The sequence below is a fragment of the Scatophagus argus genome, chromosome 5 (assembly GCF_020382885.2).
Source record: "Scatophagus argus isolate fScaArg1 chromosome 5, fScaArg1.pri, whole genome shotgun sequence".
In the NCBI taxonomy this organism is placed as follows: Eukaryota; Metazoa; Chordata; class Actinopteri; family Scatophagidae; genus Scatophagus; species Scatophagus argus.
Genome location: NC_058497.1, coordinates 18,880,598 through 18,901,227, shown reverse-complemented (window position 1 = coordinate 18,901,227; position 20,630 = coordinate 18,880,598). Strand labels below are relative to the sequence as shown.

General features: G+C 41.2%; 3 protein-coding genes and 1 long non-coding RNA gene across 9 annotated transcripts in view; 2 read left to right on the top strand and 2 right to left on the bottom strand.

The window, feature by feature from the left end:
- Window positions 1–205: 205 nt before the first annotated feature.
- On the bottom strand, window positions 206–3,279 carry nkapd1 (NKAP domain containing 1). Of its 3 annotated transcripts, none has more exons than XM_046389425.1 (6): window positions 3,203–3,279; window positions 2,863–2,939; window positions 2,081–2,169; window positions 1,837–1,971; window positions 1,593–1,646; window positions 206–1,056 (listed from the first exon to the last, which is right to left on the bottom strand). In XM_046389425.1, the coding sequence occupies exons 2-6, from the start codon at window positions 2,929–2,931 to the stop codon at window positions 603–605; spliced, it is 801 nt and encodes a 266-aa protein (XP_046245381.1). In that variant the 5' UTR covers window positions 2,932–2,939; window positions 3,203–3,279; the 3' UTR covers window positions 206–602. The 3 variants fall into 3 exon arrangements, with proteins under 3 accessions (XP_046245381.1, XP_046245382.1, XP_046245384.1); XM_046389426.1 differs by lacking the exon at window positions 3,203–3,279 and adding an exon at window positions 3,039–3,193; XM_046389428.1 differs by lacking the exon at window positions 3,203–3,279 and adding an exon at window positions 3,046–3,189.
- On the top strand, window positions 2,844–17,196 carry dixdc1a (DIX domain containing 1a). 3 transcript variants are annotated; one of them, XM_046389423.1, is made up of 15 exons: window positions 2,844–2,955; window positions 10,737–10,894; window positions 10,987–11,132; window positions 12,767–12,856; window positions 13,127–13,180; window positions 13,280–13,330; window positions 13,602–13,706; window positions 13,839–13,892; window positions 13,988–14,077; window positions 14,723–14,800; window positions 15,401–15,562; window positions 15,706–15,772; window positions 15,978–16,086; window positions 16,327–16,435; window positions 16,664–17,196. In XM_046389423.1, exons 1-15 carry the CDS (start codon window positions 2,930–2,932, stop codon window positions 16,745–16,747), a joined length of 1,383 nt encoding a protein of 460 aa, XP_046245379.1. In that variant the 5' UTR covers window positions 2,844–2,929; the 3' UTR covers window positions 16,748–17,196. The 3 variants fall into 3 exon arrangements, with proteins under 3 accessions (XP_046245379.1, XP_046245377.1, XP_046245378.1); XM_046389421.1 differs by having other exon boundaries at window positions 13,985–14,077; XM_046389422.1 differs by lacking the exon at window positions 2,844–2,955 and adding an exon at window positions 6,502–7,202 and having other exon boundaries at window positions 13,985–14,077.
- pih1d2 (PIH1 domain containing 2) lies at window positions 17,087–20,308 on the bottom strand. The gene is made up of 5 exons (XM_046389424.1): window positions 20,126–20,308; window positions 18,696–18,822; window positions 18,365–18,595; window positions 17,955–18,229; window positions 17,087–17,802 (listed from the first exon to the last, which is right to left on the bottom strand). The coding sequence occupies exons 1-5, from the start codon at window positions 20,306–20,308 to the stop codon at window positions 17,668–17,670; spliced, it is 951 nt and encodes a 316-aa protein (XP_046245380.1). The 3' UTR covers window positions 17,087–17,667.
- LOC124059442 overlaps window positions 20,176–20,630 on the top strand; it is a 36,154-nt gene continuing 35,699 nt past the window's right edge. For both annotated transcript variants that reach the window (XR_006843393.1, XR_006843392.1), the window contains exon 1: window positions 20,176–20,314. This is a non-coding gene — a long non-coding RNA (uncharacterized LOC124059442). The remainder of the gene's footprint in view (window positions 20,315–20,630) is intronic.

Below are 20,630 nucleotides of genomic sequence, written 5' to 3'. Positions count from 1 at the left end.
TTCTCTTTAAAAAATATATATATTCCAGCATTTTTAATAGTAAACATCATTTTACAAAATGGCAAAACAAATGTTTGTTTCTCTCCTTTTTCAATGATCTGCATAAAAATATTAAAACATTAAAAACTAAAAAAAAGTGAATAAAAGCAAAGTGAAAATTCCATCAGAGTTTATGGGGACAAGTTGCATAATTTGTCTTCTGTTCTTAAATAAAAATGTTCTACAAAAAAAAGAAACAATGGTCAGATCAGGACAGGACGTTCTCCTCGTGAGGCGAGAGTCAATGATCAAATCAATGAGCCTGCAGCTGACAGAGTTCTTCGCGAGGCAGGCGTTGGATACCGCCCTCCCCTCCCCTCCCCCTCCTCATCCTCACCCTTCTTCACGCTGTCTGCACTGCTGTGCTGTGCTTTAAGCCTCCGCACAGGTGGATGAGGTTGCTGCAGCACCAGCACCCCCGACAGCACGGGTCTGCTGATGTCTAACAGATACAGAACGGCCCGGCGCAGGAAAGCCCTCTGAGAAGTTAAGGCGAACAAAAGAATAGGTTGTAGTTTTCCTGATCTTTACCTGAGCTGTGGGTCCCATCGTGTCTGTAAACCTTAGTCTCCAGAACTATCGTGTGAGCTCTCCTCATCTGCTGCTTTCCAGTTTTTCCTCCTCTTCTTTTTTAAGTTCGGCCCCGAGTCCGAGTCTCTGGGGGAGTCCTGCTTTCGCCTTTTGCGACTGCGAGTCCTTCTCTCCCTGTCTTCATCATCATTACTGTCCCCTGGGCTGCTGTCCTCTTCTCTCCTTCTGGCTTTTGCATTTTTCTTGTTTTTATGTCGGCTTTTAGTCCTTTTCCTCCTCTGCTTGTCTTTGGTCGTGCTGCTGTCATCACCGCTGCTCGAGCAGTCCGCTTTCTTACGCCTTCTGTCCTCATCTTTCTTCTTCTTTTTCTTTTTTCTGGAGCATTTTTTTGATCGTTTTGATAAGCTTGCTTCTGTGTCAGACTTGGACTTGTCAGACTTGGACGTTTTGTGGCGTGCAATCTTCTTTCTGCCGCTGTTCCTTTCACTAAAGAAAAAAACAAATGGAACAAAATTGATGCAGGGTAGACAGAGAGGAGCAAAAACACACCAAGATCAGTTTACTTGTCATAAGGGGCACCACTTGGCTACTGAAAAGCGTTAATAATCTCCTCTGGGGCTCTGGAGAAGCTCTATAGTATGAAATAATAACCCTACATATCATCATGGTCATCTTAGCTTTGGTTTGGAGAGCTCAAAGTTTTTACTGAAATCCTACTTGAAAAATAAAAACCCTCATGTTGTTTAGGTCATCTTGGACAGATGATAAATTTGATTTTAATTTCATTCCCAGCTGGAAGTTGTAGGGACCGTATGTTTTTGAGCTGGACCTCGGGGACCAAAAGTCATGTTATCCCAACCCCTGCAACAATTATTTTTCAAATCTTTCTCGCCTGACCCCCAGCCTTGTGGAAGCACAGCACCAAATCTCTGGAGTGCCCCCCCTTTAAATAAAACAGAGCTGCTTATGTCGTTCTGGTCTCATCTCTTGCTTATTTGATGAAGTGCTGAACTTTTGCTTACCCGTCATTTTGAAACTCCTCTGGATAAAGCTCCTTGAAGCCACTGTGTCCCCACCTGTGACGTCAACACGTCAGATAAAGATGTAAATTTGTCATTCTTGTCCAGCTCCCCTACATTTTACATTATAGTGCGGATAGAATACAAATAAGGAAAGCAATTCTTTTCTTGTTATTTTTCCAGAAATCAAGCAAAAAGTGCGAGAAGCTAGAACATACTTGGATGAATGTTTAGTTGTGAATTGTACCTGTCAGGATCATTGGCCTCAAATTCATACAGTTTGCGAGTCCAGTAACGAGTCTCTCTGTCGTCATGTTCTGAGACTCTGCTCTGACTCAGGTCCCTGCCTTGATCTGGCACTCGATCACAGTGCAATCGCCCCCTGGAAATCAACAATCATCAGTAAATCAAAAGAGCAACATACAAGACCAGCTCTCTAAACATGAAGAAACGCAGTCCCAAAATAGCTGTGGTGCGTTCACTGTTCCCACCTCACACTCTCTGTGTTGGACGATTGTTTGCACTGGGACATTTGGACCTCCCAGCTTCGCATTTTCCACATCTCCGTCTCCTCCTGGATCTGCAGGGTGTCGACATGAGTAAGTATGTTAAAGACTGCCCAGACACACACACACACACACACACACTTCACACACTGACACTCACAGACATATTTTTAAATGCTTTCTTTGAATTCACCAAAACCATCCAAGCATACAGGATTTAAATTACATTCCTCGAGAAAAAGCTGCATATTATTTTCTGAAAAATTCAGTTTGTGAATCTGCTCACATGTCAGTATCGCAGCCCTGCATTTATATGATGGTTAGTTTAATGACATCTGAAACCAGGACTAGAATTTGAATCACCGCATCAGTCGAGTGTTTTTTAAACTAAGCATAAATGCCAAATAGTGCCTGCCTTTCTAATTAGTAGTGCCTGCCTTTCAAATGGGAGGATTTGCTTAAATTCTTTGTCTGATACATTTTAAAACTCACTTCTGACATTTTATAGAACAATCAATTAATTGAGAAAATAATTACCAGATTGCTCAGGGACGAAAATGAGGGTCAAAGGGGGTATAGAGAATACAGGAACAACAACCACCAACATGTTTATTAAATTGAATGAGCTTTCTAAAACAGCTCCGACAAAGACAGAGCATTATAGGATATATATTATAAGCTACATTAGTTTTGGCTTAGTATACCTAATAAATTGGAAACTGAGTACGTTTCCCATTTGTCACGCAAACACAAGATCTCAAACGCACCTTGTTGTGGGCACCTGTTTGGCGGATTACATTCCTCAAAAGTGTCTTTCCCAGCGGCTGCTTTGACATGATGACACCTGACGGGAGACAAATGTAAGTTGCCGACAGTCAAAATGGATCGCCGATCAATAAACCTACAGTTAAGAGTGACTGCAAATAGATGCAGATACACGAACACTCAACATCACTTGTTAGCCTAGCTGGCTAGCGACACTCTTGAATAGCAGGCACATGAATGTTATAAAAACAACAAGAATATCCTATTTAAAAGCTAGTTTAAAACAACACGAAGCTGCTACTACACGTTCAACGCCGTTTCGTAAATGTATACAAATCGTACCTTTTCCAAAACGAGTAGTATTCAAGAAGGATAAAACACAGCTCAAAGCCTCTGCCGGCACTTCCGGTTTACTGAAACGCATGACGTTCTTTCACGTTCTACGTCGCTCAACGTTTGAAAAGCTGAACTGTGATTGGTCCGAAGGCCCGTCAATCATCCTGGTTGAAGTTAGGAGACGTTCCAGTAAGTGGATATTCAACACTGCAAATTTTAACTGCAAATGTAGCGATGCTCGCACATTGCTTTAACAAATCTGAATTATTAAAACTGTACGTAAAGATAAATAACAATTGATAGGAAAATATAATATTTTAACATAATATTAACATAATTTCGCACTTGGTTTTTCTTAAAATCTTAAATATAACATAAATTATGCCATTCATTTTTAAGAAGTACAAAAAAACTACAGTTTTTCAGCAATATGTAGTACTGAATAAATATGAATTTTATAGATGACTGATGCTTAAGAACTTCATTTATCCTTTTTTTAGTTAATTTCTCTCAAAATATATCATTGGTTCTAACCAATGTTTAATCTTTGTTTCAAAGCAGTTTAATGTACACCTTTTGAGCTTTTGAGTGCTGAATTATTGAAAGAAGACAGCATTTAAAAATAAGCATGACAGTTCTCATATATTAAAAGTTGCAGACGAGCTCATTTATCCGTGTGGAAAGTAACCAACTACATTTACTCAACTGATGTACTTATTTTACTGAAACAGTGGATAACACTTAAGATAACAGAGGTTGTGCTGCTCTGATAATTGTCAGATAATTTCACAGCAAAATCATTTATTTCACTATGGCAGCTTTTAATGCACACATTTTTTTTTTTTTTTTTTGGACAATAGCTGATTTATAACGACAGACCAGGCTTCAGTCAACCCCTCACTCTCTGCAGTTGAACCTAAACAGCCACAGACGTCTTCTGTAAAATGTATGTGACAACAGAAATGGATGGACTGCTCGGGGATAAAACCTAATCAGTCCGCGTTCCTTCATGCGTATCTGTTTGAAGGTCACTGAAATAAAAAATAAAAAGATGGGTAACTCTGATTTGCACAGGCACAATAATAATTTCCAATCAGAATCCTTGGTGACTATGCAAACGATCTGTTCTGTTTTAGCAACTCATTTGGTTTACAAATCAGTGGACTGCATGCTGTCCCTGTGGCAAACCAGCTTTGTTCTCACCTCCTCGCTCCCGAGGAATGACTTTCCCACCGCACTCTGAACAGCAAAGTCACCCTTTATTCATCATCTATGCACAAATAGAATATTCTCTGTTAAAGAAAAACTTTGCATCCAATTCCCTCAGTCACATCTTGGTCTTCCAGATCTTCATTGTCTGTCTTTTCTGAGTTTGTCCTTGTCTTTTTAAAACACTGGAGCAAAAACATTCAAGGGGATGCTCAAAGGAACAGGAAGTGGTGCACTAAAGAAACAGTAACTTCATGAAGGCTGTTTCAGCAAAGGTTTTTCAAGAAGCTATTGAATTTTTAAAACTGAATTCAGTAGCTGCTCTATACCAGCAGCTCCATCTGCCCAATGCTGCTTATTCTTTAGAAAACAGTTTAAAGCACAGGTATGCATTTCACTTTGATTGGCTTGGCTGGAAATACATTTTTGGTTTAGCTTGAACAGATAAAAAAGAGCCATAATTTTCTATTTCTTCCTGTTTGCAGTTTTGCAGGTTTCAGCCAGATTTGTCACAAAACCAAATTCCCAGTCGAAATATAACATATTTAAATATCTGAACCTGTGACCAAGCGTCTCACTGACATTTAGATGCTCGCTGAAATACTTTTTTTAACTATTGTTCAGTTAAAGAGTTTTCCTTTTCTTTGTGAATTCCACATCACGGATTTCCCTTGAGGCTTGTATGAAACGCCCACACTGTATATAAATGACGTGTATTTACGGTAATGTTAGCCTTCTCTGCGTGCAATGGTGAAATAGAAAAGGAGCACAGGACCAAATCGTATCTTTGACTTCTTTATACTCATGCACTGTTATGTTTATTTTTAAAATTTAATCACTAGTTACTTTGTAGATTCAAATAAATAAAATAAAATACGATCTGTGACAGACGACTGATTTCTAAACCAACACTGAAGTGATCCTTATACATTAATGCATCAAGAATTATGGTCCAATCACATAAAATGTGTTAGCCGTTCTGCTTAATGAGCACTTTTACTTTTTGTACTGTGAGCACCAGCGTTTTTGTACATTTACTGGAGTAATATCTCATTTAGCTTGACTGTCTTCATGAATGAAATGAATGAAATTTCTGATTATATTTACTTTTACAAAAAAAAAACATGCATTGCCTTCCTCAAAATATCTGCAAAACTTATTTTTCTTAAAAGTTTAAAACCTGAAATAGTTAAATTAATATTTGTTTACCAACACTTTTCTTCTCCCCTGCAGTTACTGCGACCTTCAGATCAGTCGTATAGTGTGAAACAATTGGCAGGAATGTGTATGACATCACCGTCATGCCCATGTGTATGTTTGTTTTTATGCACAGAAAATATGGACCCACATGCAAAGACATTGTTCAACAGTGTCAATAGTGGTCAAAAACTCCACAAGGTGCTTTTAAGCTAACATTCATAACTTCCACAGTTTTCAGCTTTACAGTTAGTTAGTTTCCATGGCTCCAGATTACCACTCTACATTAAAGTAACTCGCTGAAGCATGTAGCTGATGGTGCTCACACAGACTTTGAAACACTGTCTTTCAGTTCTGGGCAGGGCTGCAAGCTGCCACGTGGAGACCAACCTCACATTCTTGCTGATGACACAGGCTACATTTCTAACAGCCTAATGACAGTGTGCTCAGCCGAAATGCCTTTCAGAAGAGGACTTAACACGAACGGTGCGTGTCGTAGAAAGACCTCCTGTTTCTGTTTGCATGCTTCTCAAATTATAAATCTGGCTTTTTAAGATCTTTTCTGTCACAGCTGCAGTACACAACAACGAATGCGAAATGAGCTGTAAGTGCAGACTGATGTGTGCATTCGGTGAATGCCGTTCTCTGTAAATATATCATTAACCTCTCATATGTCATGTGCTTGTGTAATGTGTATGTGTATGCTTGTGTGCGAACCTGTGATTTTTTTTTTTTTTGTCAACAAAAAAGACGCCTCACCACATGGATTCTCAATGTCTGTTTTTCAATCGGTCCATATGTTGATTCTCATATTAGCTGCAGTGACACACAGTACACAAAAAAGCAAAAGGAGAAAAGCAGAGGGAGGAAAAACCTCCTCCTCCTCCTCTTCCTTGTGAAAGGAGAGAGCAATGAGGAAAGAAGGGAGGAGGAATGAGGCGGAGGGGGAAGGGTAAACATACCCAGACAGAGCCATGTCTGACATCCTCGCTCGCTGAAAGAAGGAAAGACTGATACAAAGCCAGTGCGACCGAGCAGAAGGGAAAGAGGGGAAGGAGGGAGGGAGGGCAAAGGGAGTAAATGCAAAAAGGCCGGCAGAGAAAAAAGGGGGAAAAGATGCACAAGAGCTGCATCAGTTCTCGTCGGCAAGGAACAAAAAACATTGTGTTTGTGAGTGGGAGCTGGTGAGCTCAGGCACAAGGCGAGTGCAATGAGAAACCAGGCAGACTTCAGCCGCTGGTGTTGCTGAGCAGCAGTCCAGCCTCCCTGTGTCTCCGTCTGTCTCTGCCAGCTACGACTGTGCCTTGGCACGATTTGGGACAAGGGTTCAGGGCTTTTGGTTAGGATTTTGGAGCTTTATGTTTTTAAGAGTATGCTGCTGTAGAGGGTTTGAGCGCGTTGTTATTTCTGGTTGAGCACAGCGTGCGACGTGGAGCCTCCTCTGGTTGCTGCTTTCAGGGCTGATCCCCTCCCTGCTGCCTCTGGCTGTGTTTGGACTATGGTCCTGACTGAGAAGCAGAGCATCACCCAGATGCAGGGCTGCGACTGTATGGGAGGTTAAACCCGTAAACACCAGCATGGGAGCCAAACAGATGAAATGGTAAGAGCTGTTTTACCGTTCAAATATTATGTGAATCCAGGCTGCTATTTTTGTCTCCAGTGCGTGAGTGCAGCAGTAAGCAAAGAGACACAATACATCAGGCCTACGTTCACGGGACCAGATACATCATGTTAATTGTTTTGATCAGCATGTGTCTCAGTATGAGTGGTAATAAATGCATTTCTCCATAGCAGCGTGACTTTCACGTCCTGACCGTGCATGTTATTGTTCAGTGTTTACAGTGCAGTAGGTGTGGGTGTGTCCCCTTGTGTGTGTCTGTGTGAGATGAGCCACAGTCTAACTCAGATCCCCGGCTCTTCCATTGCACAATTCGGATGAATATGACATATTTTAAATTACAGAACAACCATGAGATGTTTCCTTGACAAAAGGCTTGTTTGCTTTTGGGCTGTGAAGATATTTTAAAAAGCCACCATTGTTTGGTGCCATGTTTGCTATACAAGCGTACAGGCTGCCATACTGAACATTAATCATTTAAAATTAACTTAAAAATAGAAGTCAACCAACTTGTTAACATTTTGACTCTTCATGCTGATCAGTAACGATGGAATAAGTACCAAACCACAACATAAAGCTACTCCATTACAACCTCCAACCAAATTCAGCTAAAGTGCATCAGCATTCTCAGCAAAATATACTTAAAGTATCAAAAGTAAGAGACCTCATCCTGCAGAAAAATGTCCTCTGTGACGAATAGATGATTCTGTGTAGCTTTATTATATTTTTAGTACTGATGAGTCAATATGCAAGCAGCATCTTACTGTTGTTTAAACAGTTTTTATACAGTTTGCTTGTTTGCAATGACAATGGGAGAAAAATTTCACCTCTAATTTACCTTTTTGATACTCAAAAGGTTATTGAAATGTAACCACCTGAGAAGCTTAGAGGGGAAATATCTCTTTGGTGGAGCTGCTTACTGTAACATGCACTGCTGTTTTCACTGTAAGCACTAGTTTGATTTTCTGCATTATTTCAGAAAATTATCACATTTCTTGTAACCCCAGCGGTGAGATAAATGCAATGAAGCAAAAAGTTCAACATTTCCCCCCTGAAATGGAGTGAAGCAAAAGTATAATGTAGCATAAAATTGAAATACTCAAGCAAAGTATCTCAGATTTGCACTTACTGTAAGTACAGTACTGGAGTAAAAGTACTCGGCAACTTTCCACCGCTGCTGATCAAATGATGTTAATCTGGAGCTCATCTCTTGCAAATCCCAGCGCTTAATCTCCGGCTTAACCCATATGTTCCAATTCTTTCTTTCTGTATGTTTGTCTTCCATTGGTGCAACAGATCAGCATCCTCTAAGATAAATGTGTTAATTGAACTGCTGCAGCCTGAGACAGCCATAGAGGCCGTTTCAATGGTGTTGTCATCTGCAATGACAAGATCAGTTGGTGGCAGCAGCTTTGATCCCCTTTCCACAAACACTTTGAGTTAATCACAGCAGCATCTTCTATCACACTCGGTGCACATTTTATTCATGTTGCCTGGTGTGATTACTCTTTCTGAAAAGCTGGGAGGACCAAACTATCTGAGGTTTCTCAACGCCGTCACGTGGTTAAGCTCTCCTAAAGTAAAAGTTTTAGTTTTATCTTTATAGTTTTCTTTAGTGGTGCTAACAGCAGGATGGCAGCGTCGGTCTTGTCTCACCACTTTGGTCCTGACTGTAATATCACAACTCACATAAACTGCCATGAAATGTGCCACAAATATCCAAAGTAGCCAAGACAATTAAGTGTAGTATAATAATGCAAGTACATTCTTTCAAAGAGCAGTGAATTTTTACTGCTTGTGACTATCGAAACATTGCAATGGGAATGTAAAACAAATATTAAAAATCCATCCATCCATTTTCTATACCGCTTATCCGTCAGGGTCGCGGGGGAGCTGGAGCCTATCTCAGCTGACTACGGGCGAGAGGCGGGGTTCACCCTGGACTGGTCGCCAGTCAATCGCAGGGCCAACACACAAAGACAGACAACCACACACTCTCACACTCACACCTAGGGGCAATGTAGAGTAGCCAATTAACCTAATGTGCATGTTTTTGGTATTGTGGGAGGAAGCCGGAGTACCCGGAGAAAACCCACGCAGGCACAGGGAGAACATGCAAACTCCACATAGAAAGGCCCAGACCGGGATTCGAACCTGGAACCCTCTTGCTATGAGGCGACAGTGCCCAATATTAAAAATGTCCTAAATAAATAAAACATAAATAAAACAAAACCACACAGATTAAAATTTTAATTAGTTCAGTACTTTGGTTCATGACCAAATACCTGCAAAACATTCCCATCAGCCTCGGCTGTACTTTGCGTTTACTGTGAATTCTCAAACGCTAGCACGCTAAGTTGCAAGACCAGCGTGGTGAACGTGATAAACTTCACGCCTTCCAAGTATCAGCATGTTAGCATTGTCAGTTTAGATATTTAGCAGGCTGAAACTAGCATTTAGCTCAGTGTTTTTCAGTTTGTCTCTAATTTCTTGTTTCCAGTTTGTTTCTTGGCCTACAGCCAGAACTTAGGAGCACATTATTCTAAGTAGTCACAATATGAGCACAATGAATCCATAAAGCAGCTGTGAATTCAAAAGTGGTGGATGTTACCAGTGTTCCTGTTCACTGTCTGTTGTGATATTTACTTGTGCTGCATAATGCTATTAGATAAGCAGAAAATCTCGTCGGCTGCAATCTAAATCTTGCTGCATATGTATGTGAAGTATGTGTTTAACTGTGCAAATGCGATCCCTTGGGGCATTGTTTGCTTTGTAAACACAGTTTTATCCCTGTTATTTTTTTCCTTCTTGGTTTCGTTGGCCTCGGGAGCAGGATGAGGGATCGTGGCGCTTTTCTATCCTGTCTCGAACACAGGGTTTAGATCTATTTCTGCAGACGCAGGCCTGTTTTCCAGCGCAGACATAGAGGGGAAAAAAGAAGGAATCAACTGCTAAAGGACCATGCATAATGCCATAGGTCACAGGTCACAGTAGCTGTATCCCATTTCTGCAAACACTGCGGAGTGAAGATGACAGCCGGCCTGAACCTCGGGCTGCTGGAAATTCTCTCAGAAAACACACTATGCATATTCATACAAACTCCACGAAAACCAGCCATTCAGAAACCATACCAGGATTATGTTTTGAAATTACGGCTAAAGAGGGGAGAGCAAACTATGTCGAGAATTTCCTGTGGGAAAAATGGCAGAGTTGCATGCATTCTTGCTCATACTGTGTATTTTCTGAACAGGTTTCAACCCTGTTCTGTTGTCTGTTTTCATTCATTTTATTTTCATTTATCAGCTCTGTGATACGCTGTATTCCTGCGGGAACTGTACTTAAACGGATATGCTTTAAAATATTTAGCGCAGATGGGATTAATTCACATCTTTGTGCTCCTTGGGGAGTTATTAAAGTGTATATCTCCATTTTATGTAGCTCGGTTTATTTACTGCCGTTCATTTGGCAGGAGATGCAAACACGCTCATTCCTTCCTGTGCCCACCATCTGTTTCAGTCTCAGCTCAGCCAGCCCTGCTCACTCCCCCAAAGAAGAGTATGTTATCACCCAGTGTACTGACACCGCTAAAGAGGAGGCAGTCCATGATCAGTCTGAGGACCAGGGAGAACCTCAGGATGACAAATCTGAGCTGACAGAGAAAAAATCTGTCACAGGTTGGTTGGCTGCACATCAGCTCATGTGGAGCAAGATACTATGCAATGAATGCTCCCTTGTCTCACCTCCCCCGTGCCTCTCCTCTTTCCAGAGGAGGTGTCTCTGTGTGGATTGTGTCCCTCCCTCGGGCACAATGGGCAGGAGGAAGAGAAGCCCTGGGAGGAGCAGTTGGACGCCCACCAGGAGCAGCTGGAGAAGGAGATGCAGGAGGCCAGGAAGATGGTGTTTCGCCTCCAGGTAGATCCTGCTGATAAAACTGCACTGTGACTATGAACACATGAACAGAGGGCTCACAGACTACAGATGCATCAGATGAAGGTGATGGCTCAAATGTTCTGTATCTTAAAGTAAGGTTGGAGCCTGGGTGCAGGCAGTTCCAGATGTTATTCAGCTTTTCAGATAGATTAAACAAAAGTGAAATATGAATCAAAGCTGAAAAGGCAACTCAATCTTATTATTATGAAAGTAAGATTTATTGTTTAACACCTGATGCACTCTGGGAAGGACGTGTTACATCTCTGTTAAAGGTGCAATTCGACTACTTGTGGTACATTAAGGCTCTTGATGATCACTAGATTAAATCACCACACTTTTATTTTTCCATTTTAATTTTTTCCAGTTTTTTTGACTTAATGTTCTACCACTGCACCGTGGGTCTTAGATTTCAATCCTCTGTATGTGCTGCCCATGTGGCAGAATTGACAATAAAGTTGACTTTGACTTTCTGACTTCTTGAAATCTGATCACGATGACAGTCTAACATATATTCATCTAATGTAAAATCAGTATACAGATGGTCCGGTATCAGACTAATCTCCTGTAATGCAGTGAAATAACATGTTGATTGGGATCTTAGATATTGTATTCACTATGTAATGTACATTATTTTTAATGTTTAATAGTTAAAATATTGGCAAAATATTTCAAATCAAGTATTAGTTCAAGTATTTTTTGCCTTTATTGTAAAAGTAAAACCTTATACTTGCAGCTTGCAGTTTAAGTGTATGCGAATGTACTCTGTTTATATGTAAGCATATGGTCAATTTATTATGAAAATATTACCACACACTTTACCTGGGAACAGTGGTTATGCTGTTTACAGTTTATTGTTAATGTATACATATATTTTTCAAACATTCAGCATGCACTACAGCGCATATCTAAATATGAAAGTCATTATATTTTGCAGTAATGACAATGTGATGGCGTGTGTGGAGTGGAACAAGTTAACACACTGTAGAGGACTTTGAAATAGAGTCTACACAAATAGCCTTTCCTGCCCACACTCCATTCTGTCATTTTGTACAATACATTTCCAAAGCTAATACCAGCTCTGTCTTTCTCTTTGTCTTTCCGGGATTCAAATTAGTTTAGCACATGTTTGTGCTCTTATATATTTGATTCAGAGTTTTCATAGCCTGGTTCCAGACCTCTGAATCACAGCCCACATCTCAGATTTGTTCAGTAAATCAAATGAATAAAATGAAACAACGTAGGGTCGCTTTCAGACATTGTAGACTTTTCTCTATTCCACAGTGACCCTGGAGAATATCCTGTAGTTATTGTGAAGCTGTCATCATTATTTGAACAAACAAATGTATAATTTAATGAATATATTTTTGGATGTGGACTGTGTATGTGGGTTAGAGCAGGTGGGAGGCTGAAGTTTTGTGTGCTTTTTTTGATATGATTTCAGTTAAATTCAGGTTTTTGATTAGCTGAAATGGGCGACGTGCTGACTTGCTGTGCAGCCGAGTATAAAAACCCCAAACTGCTGTATTTACAAATACAAACACAGAAATAGATCTGGCTTCTCTGCCATGTATATTTAATAGGCCTTCACACTGTGTGTATGTGTGTTTTGTCCTCAGGCTTTGCTGCTCCATGGCTCCCTCCCTGAGGAGGACCAGGATGGATCTATGAGCTTTGGAGATAACCGGGCCAACACCGAACAGCAGCTGGTACAGCCCCCCCCCAACACACACACACACACCTCTGCTAACTCGTGAAAACAGCACTTGTTTTGCCACCCTCACTGTGAGGTGTCAGTGTCAGCCCTTCTGCTGGGATGATGTTTCCAGGCATCACTCCTCTCCAGAATGGCTACTGTGGGGCACAATTGAATCTCTCTGATCTGCTGGCCTGCTGTCATGCAGGCCCGCTTGCCTCTTCATACGCTCTGACATTTTTCCATTCTCTAATTACGCTCCTCATACCCTCTCCTTTTGAAGGTTCTAATCCGCAGTCGTCTGGACCAAAGCACAGAGGAAGCCCTTGATCTCAAGGTACAGTAAGTAAATGTAATTAGGTTTAAGATAGTTGAGCTGCCCTACAAGCAAAGAGTCCCTTTCTCTAATGTCTCTGTTCATTTGTGTTGCTCTCAGAGGGAACTTATGAGACACAAACAGGAGGCACGCCACCTTCAGGCCATCAAGGTAAACCTCTTACTCTAATTTTGTCCTTTGGTGTGCTAATTAAAAAGGGATTAAAGTATATAATTCAGTCTAGTCCGACTTTTGTGTTATGCCAAACTGATCATTCTGGAGTTTCTATCACACACGCAACATATAATTTATCTTTTACTTATGTAAGGATATCAAAGGTTAGAGGTGGACGTATGGTGTCGATAAGGCAGGTGGATGCGGCGTATCTGTATTCAGGTCTTCTGTGGACGTCTCTTTGATCTCCCCCCCTCTTTCTCATTAGGATGCTCTGCAGCAGCGCCTGGCAGTGCAGGAAGACGCCGTACTGCAGCTAAAGCAGGAACTACTGAGGTGCAACATGGCCAAAGATCAGCTGGAAGGGGAAAATGTGAGACAAGCGATGGGTTCCGTTTGACACGATGCAATTGAAGTAATATTTGACCTGCTTGACAGGCATGGGTGTAGTTTTATGCAAGAAAAATACAGAAATCATGTCTCATGCTAATATGTCTGTTTGCAGGCAGAGCTCAAACTCAAGCTGGGTGAACGGAACAAATTGCTCACTGAATATGAGGTATTGTGTTTTATTATGTACCTTAATGCGTTCATTACACACATACATATATATATTTATTTCTTCTTCTTCTTCTTCTCTTGTCACAATAGCAGCAACTTGGGAGGAAGGATCGAATACTGCAGCAACAGCAACAGAAGCTGGACGAAGCTCAAAACAAAACACACGAGGTCAACCTTGGACGGGTAGGAATCGTGTTCAGTCATTTTTCATGTTACTCAGTAATGTATGTTTGGATGTAAACGAATGAATTCTGAAATATAAAATCAGATAAGGCACTGAAAGACATTAACAGGAAGAAACAATTCCAGGAATGTGAAACAAAAGAAATACAGCTGGTATATACATCTTTGCACCATGATCTGGATGAATACTCGATTCTGATTGGCTGCAGGGTGTCCATTAATTCCTGATAACGGATACCTCATTGATCGTTATCCCTTACGTATTTAAAAGTCTGAGTAATTTCTTGAAACAGCCGGGCACTGCAGTTTTTGTTGAGGACTATTTTCAGCTGTGGAGTAATACACATTTGGTGAGTATTTACAGCAACAGGACGGCATGTGTGGGACTGACTGGAAATAAACCACAGTGCGGGTGTAAATCATAATGACGAAATATGTCACTCAGTGGCTCATTGATGTGTCAGTTTTTGGACAGGAATGGACTCTTATAGCACAGAGGAATAAATGAGATCAGGCGTCTGATTTGTTCTTGACATTTGTTATATGATAATAATATAATTACAGAATGTCACTAGTGTTCTAGTGAAAGATGAAAGCCTTCCAGCTTTATTTATGTGTTTACATGTACTGTTGTCCATTTTGCAGTCATTCAGGAGTGAAGGTTGTGGTTACAGTAACTCGGTGGCTTCAACATCGCCCGCAGTATTTCAACACAGTGCACCTGTATGTACCCCCTTTTTTTAAATTTCAGTCAATAATCAATTAGTCATTAATCAACAGCATCAGTTCCTGTTTGATAGGTTGATTTTGAAGATAAGAAAAAATAGCTGAAAACATATGCATGACAACATAATAAAAATACTATTCAAGAAAGTCAGAAATAATAATTAAGAAGAAAATGAGTCAAAATATTGACTTAGTCAAAAGTATGAGGTACTACATCTTTTTATGAGATAACAAGTCAAAAGTGAAATTTATCAGCCATTTATCAGCACAGTTATGAAGTACTTTATCAAAAATGATGAGCTAACTGCTCAGCATTATGAATGATAGCCTTAACTTACTAACTCAAGATTATGAGATACGGAAATAAGTCATAAATTTAATTTAGGTTCATAACTTTGAATACATGAGTCAAAATGTTTGACTAGTATGTTATCATTTTGACTTACCATTAGTTATTTTTTATCCTGTTTAAATTTTTATGTATTTTTTGGGGGGCTTTTCTTGGTGGTAAGAGTCTTCTAAACCTGTTGCCTTAATATGAAAAACTAAACTGCATTTACGGAAACAGTTTGAGCATCAGGACGCTGTGTGTCACAGGGGGAAGAGCTGCAGCTGGTCAGGGAGGCACTGCGTAGTTTGAGAGACAGCTTTTCTGGCCATGACCCCCAGCATCACACCCTGGATACCCTGGAACAGGGTGTGTCCAGTCTCATGGACCGATTACACTCTCTGGACACCCAGCGCAGACAGGACAGAGGGGTACACACACTCTCTCTCACACACACAGAGCTTTTCAGAGTAAACCTAAAACGTAGCAACACATCTGTCACCTGGAGAATGACAAGTCGACAACAAATAACATTCAGCTGTTTACTATGAGTGATGGCTTCTTCTTCTTCTAGGAGGAATTTAAATCACCAGGACGCAGAGCCAACTCGACAGACCGTGACTCCTGGCCGCCGAGCTCAAGTGAGACAAACCAAACTTCTGTTTTGTTTAGGATTTGTCATCCTCTGCGACATCTCAACTCTGGCTGTTAAATCAGATTGTGCCATTCAATTACACGGCTATGTATGGAGGGGGAAGGTTGGGAGGGAATTGCTTACTGTGAGGCTGAAGTCATTTTAGACTCTGGTTGTGAAAAAGGGTTTGCTGTTTTTGTAATTATTTCCAGAAATGGCCCACTCGCACAGCAGCCCGGGATTGGACACCGCCGTCTCCACTAAAGTGCTCTACTTCACAGATCGCTCGCTCACTCCGTTTCTGATTAACATCCCAAAAAGGTGAAAATAAAAACACTTCACGGTGGGTTTATGTAACAGTGTTATTGTCTGCTCCCTCGCTGCAGCGTTCATGATTTTTCAGCAAATTGTGTTTGTGTGCACACTTAGGACGCACAGCTTGATTCAGGCTACATATAGACGTGCCAGTATCTGCGCTTGTTTAATGTTTATCCCAGACACGCTTAATGGCTGTGTGGGTGTATGTGTACATGGATCATGACTGGCAGTGTGCACTTACAGGCTGGGTGAGGTGACACTGCGAGACTTCAAGGCCGCCGTGGACAGACAAGGCAGTTTCAGATATCACTTCAAGGCCCTTGACCCCGAGTTTGGCACAGTGAAAGAGGAGGTAAGCGTGGGAGTAAAATTATAAACACTACTTCTTTTCACATCAGCTGCAGCAGGCAAATATGCTATTGTTATACAGTCAGATATGCTAATAATAGCCATGGCTGCGTTACACCTTGAAGCACAGCAGGAGGACTGATTTCCATTGTAGCGATCCCTTTCTGTCCGGGCCTTTGTACGTTATATTTGTGCTTCTTGGATATGTAAATGCTGGTTGTTGGCTGTGCAGGTATTCCAGGACGGAGCAGTCGTGCCTGGCTGGGAGGGGAAGATTGTAGCGTGGGTGGAGGAGGACCACGGAGAGAGGAGGTAGAGCCCAAAAACCAGAGATCACCACTACAAACCTCATCTGTTCCCACTGGACCAGGATGCCACTGAAAATACTCGTGATGCCGTAATCATAATTTATTTAGCCAGGACCAATGGCTCTAACACAATTGTGATACAAAAAACATGTTTTAAAAGTGAATGTTTGATATGAAAAATTTGACTTGACATTTGAGTACAAGTCAAAGAGCTGTACATTAGACACTGTTTGCAGCTCATGAATTAACCTACGGGACTACAGATTAATGGTCAGTGATGTGATACTTGAAACTGAATTATGAAAAAAAAAGTTAACGCAATTTACTATAAATAACACGCCATAAGCTGTACTCTAAAAAAGTGTTTACTGACATTTTTCACATGTTCCAGATTGCCAAATAATGATGTTGTTCTTCTGCATCAATTTTGATGTTTTAATAAACATGAATTATTGCATGAATCATTTTGCTGGCAATTATTCCCTGGGCAGGTGGTAATGACACTGTACACCAACTCCTAGCCATTATACACCTCCACTCTTACACCCACACATTAATAAACCAACTCCACAGATTGTCATTAAAGTCAATTAATTTTTTTTTTTTTTTTGTGGTGTGGTGTGTGTGGAGGGGGGGTTAAGAATTACATTTGCCGCTGCAAATGAACCCACACAGAAACATATTTGTTTCAGTGAAAATATCATTTTGGTTTTGGGAAAGCATCAGTTTAAAGGGGAACCGCTTGTTTGTTAGCTGAAGTTTTGAGTCCCTGCATGGTATGATGCACTAAAACAGCTTTCCAGACTGCATTATTAAGAATTCCATTTGTTCTGGTTGTTAACTTTGAGGTATTCTCACTGTCAGAAAAGTCTTGATCTCATTCCCAGCGGGACTGATCAGCTCTGTGTTCCTCCGTTAAGGCTAACGGTCAGGAAACATCCACTCTTAAAGTAAGCCTTCGTTTCTTCTTGTTAAAGATGGCAGATGCAGAGTCCTCATTTACAGCAGTTGGGAATTCCAAAAGCAAATAGTAGACATCCTCCACTTCCACTAAGACATCATCCTGCAGATAAAAATAAATTCAGCACACCAGAAAACTCACAAATGTAGAAACGGGCCAACTATGTATTTTTATTGCATCCAACTACACACTAACACACACTGGATTCTAAAGTGGTTCGTTATAACTGTTCAAGGGAGTGTGTAAGCACTAACCTTGGAGATTCTCAGCTGGCAGTCTGACATAGAGCAAACCTTTGGCAACTCCACTGTCAGCTCCACACTGCGAGGAACTCCTGCTGTATCAGCCTTCACCTCAAGTTGGTACTCTGGCTTCTGAGGCTGCACAAATGTGGTGGAGATGACCTGGATCAAATCCTTCTTTTTGCACTCTGCAGGTCTACAGATAATTTGGGCTGCTGTGTCCTCGTCTTTTTTCTCTGAGCGTAGGGAGGAAATCTGCTGCAGAAGAGCAGCAGGGGTCTGGCTGGCTGTAAAAATGAAAAGTCTGGATTACCTGAAACTGTGGTGGAAGGCGGAAGATGATACGACCACAGCAGCAAAAGAATAGCTAAAGCATGAAGGACTTGTAGCAGCTTATCAGGGTATAAGACGTTTTGCTCTACCTGCGTCTGGTTGTTTGGAGGCAGGAGGCCACTGTGGAAACCCAAGCCGGTGGTGCAAGTCACCTGGACTACTTTTTGGGCTACATTTGACAACAGAGTACTGCTGAGATAATATCAGCCCATACTGCTGCTGGACAAATCTCAACGCCAGCATATAGACTTCTGTCTTGTCTTTCTTAATATCCTGCAGCACTGCAGGGTTTAATGCCACGTCCAACACTGTGAACAAACCTGCAAAGTAAAAACTCCAATTTATTAGGTCTTTTGTTTACTTCATGTAACACCAAGGCCACTTCTATATCTTGTGATACAGCCCAGCTTTGTCTTTTACCTTGACCTTCATTTGTGTTTGTTTCCAGCTTCCCTGCACACACAGGTAAAGGCCTGCTGGGATCCTGAGGTGCAGGCACACGTTTCCAGCTGCATATGTTGATGTAGAGCAACCCTTTCTTGGGCCCCTGTCGAGGACACAGATGGACCACTTGTCAAATGGAAAATACACCCTGTCTCTGACCTATAAGCGGACACAGGTGTGGCGGCTTTACTTCGTGTAGTAGTCAGATACTCAGATGTTTCGTGTTTAGGTTTAGACAACAGAGCTCAAACACTTCAGATGAATCGGTTGGTCATTCATCCATTTTCTATACCGTCAGGGTCGCGGGGGAGCTGGAGCCTATCCCAGCTGACTATGGGCAAGAGGCAGGGTACACCCTGGACTGGTCGTCAGTCAATCGCAGGGCCAACACACAAAGACAAACAACTACACACTCTCACACCTAGGGGCAATTTAGAGTAGCCAATTAACCTAATGTGCATGTTTTTGGAAGCCGGATTACCCGGAGAAAACCCACGCAGGCAAACATCACATAGAAGGGCCCAGACCGGGATTTGAACCTGGAACCCTCTTGCTATGAGGCGACAGTGCTAACCACTGCACCACCACGCCGCCCACTCGGATGGTCAATCAATTGAAAATTACCAGGTAACAATTTTGATAACACATTGTTTCAGTAAATGTTTAAGCAGACATTTTCTGGTTCCAGCCACTCAAAAGTGAATATTTTCTGGTTTTCACAGTCTTCACTGACAACAAGCTGAACATTATAAATGGTTGGCTGAACAGAACAAGATATCTGAGGTTGTTAAAATGGGAGCTTGTGGTGAGTCTTTTTCACTATTAGGTTGACATTTTATAGACCAAACAAATAATCGAGAAAATTATCTGCAGATAACTCAAATTTGTTGCAGCTCTAAACACAGACAGAAGACGAGTACTTAAATCAACCTGATAAACTTTAGTTATAGTGCATAACGCCATCTTTAGCTGGTGTTTTACCACATTCTGTGACCCGTCAGATTCTGTGCCTCTGCTTCCGTTTCATTTTGTTGATACCAACATGACTCCTTCAATGTAAGTTTTTTATTTTATTTTATTTATTTATTTATTTTTGCTTTTTTACCTTTTCAGTTCTGTTAAAAATACAATGGAATTGCTTTTTTAAAAAAAAAAAAAAAAAAAGTCCGATAAAGTAATGACTAAAAGTTTGCACCGGTAAAGAGCTTAACTTCCCGTTTGGGAAACACAATCTCAACACCTTATTAGAGCCCACTCACCTCAATGTGACGGAGGCCCCATTAATGAAACACACCTGTCCTTTCCCTGCTTTGACGTGAAATGCTTGTCGTGAGAAATCCTCTTGATAGGTAAAGTAAAACTGAGAAGTTACCATACTAAGCTGCTGCCTAATGTGGTTAACTTACCATTATTTCAGTGCACAAACAAGAGTTGAGCTCAGGCGGTGCACTTAACTCAACTCCTTCTTTCACCTGTTTTTCAACGAACTTGCGGTAAGCTGCGGGGTCATTCTCACAAAGATCATCCAGCATGGACCAAAACTGGTTAACCTGTCTTAAAACATCGTCTGGACTGCCGTTGGAGGCCATATTAAGGTGACTGTCTTACTTTGGAGTTAGCAAACACTAGCTAGTTAGCTAACAGTTAGCTTATGACTTAAGTTGCCTGATAGCACAACAAGCTAGAGCAACGCTGGAGTTTGTGAGGTTAAGCTAGAAAACGGCGTTGCTCCTGAAAGACGCTGGTTGAAAGCTAACTTGTGTCGAAGTAAAGTCGCCACCAAACGTTGTCTAAACGCTACCACGTTAATGTTGTCAGTTGTTATGGAAACCACATGATGGAAACGTCACACAGATGTGACCTGGCGGTGAAAAGCAGAGCTGCAGCTCAATAATCACACCGGACCCAGTT

What these genes read in the sequence shown, in the direction of transcription:
- nkapd1 (XM_046389425.1), bottom strand. Translation starts at nt 2,931, where the DNA reads ATGTCAAAGCAGCCGCTGGGAAAGACACTTTTGAGGAATGTAATCCGC. An exon ending in AAACAGGTGCCCACAACAAG is followed by an intron (nt 2,170 to 2,862) that starts GTGCGTTTGAGA and finishes GACACCCTGCAG; the next exon opens with ATCCAGGAGGAGACGGAGAT. An exon ending in TCCAACACAGAGAGTGTGAG is followed by an intron (nt 1,972 to 2,080) that starts GTGGGAACAGTG and finishes GTTGATTTCCAG; the next exon opens with GGGGCGATTGCACTGTGATC.
- dixdc1a (XM_046389421.1), top strand. Translation starts at nt 2,930, where the DNA reads ATGATGACACCTGACGGGAGACAAAT. An exon ending in ACACCTGACGGGAGACAAAT is followed by an intron (nt 2,956 to 10,736) that starts GTAAGTTGCCGA and finishes CATCTGTTTCAG; the next exon opens with TCTCAGCTCAGCCAGCCCTG. An exon ending in GCCACCTTCAGGCCATCAAG is followed by an intron (nt 13,331 to 13,601) that starts GTAAACCTCTTA and finishes CTTTCTCATTAG; the next exon opens with GATGCTCTGCAGCAGCGCCT.
- pih1d2 (XM_046389424.1), bottom strand. Translation starts at nt 20,308, where the DNA reads ATGGCCTCCAACGGCAGTCCAGACGATGTTTTAAGACAGGTTAACCAG. An exon ending in CTCCAAACAACCAGACGCAG is followed by an intron (nt 18,230 to 18,364) that starts GTAGAGCAAAAC and finishes TCATTTTTACAG; the next exon opens with CCAGCCAGACCCCTGCTGCT. An exon ending in GCCAGCTGAGAATCTCCAAG is followed by an intron (nt 17,803 to 17,954) that starts GTTAGTGCTTAC and finishes TTTTATCTGCAG; the next exon opens with GATGATGTCTTAGTGGAAGT.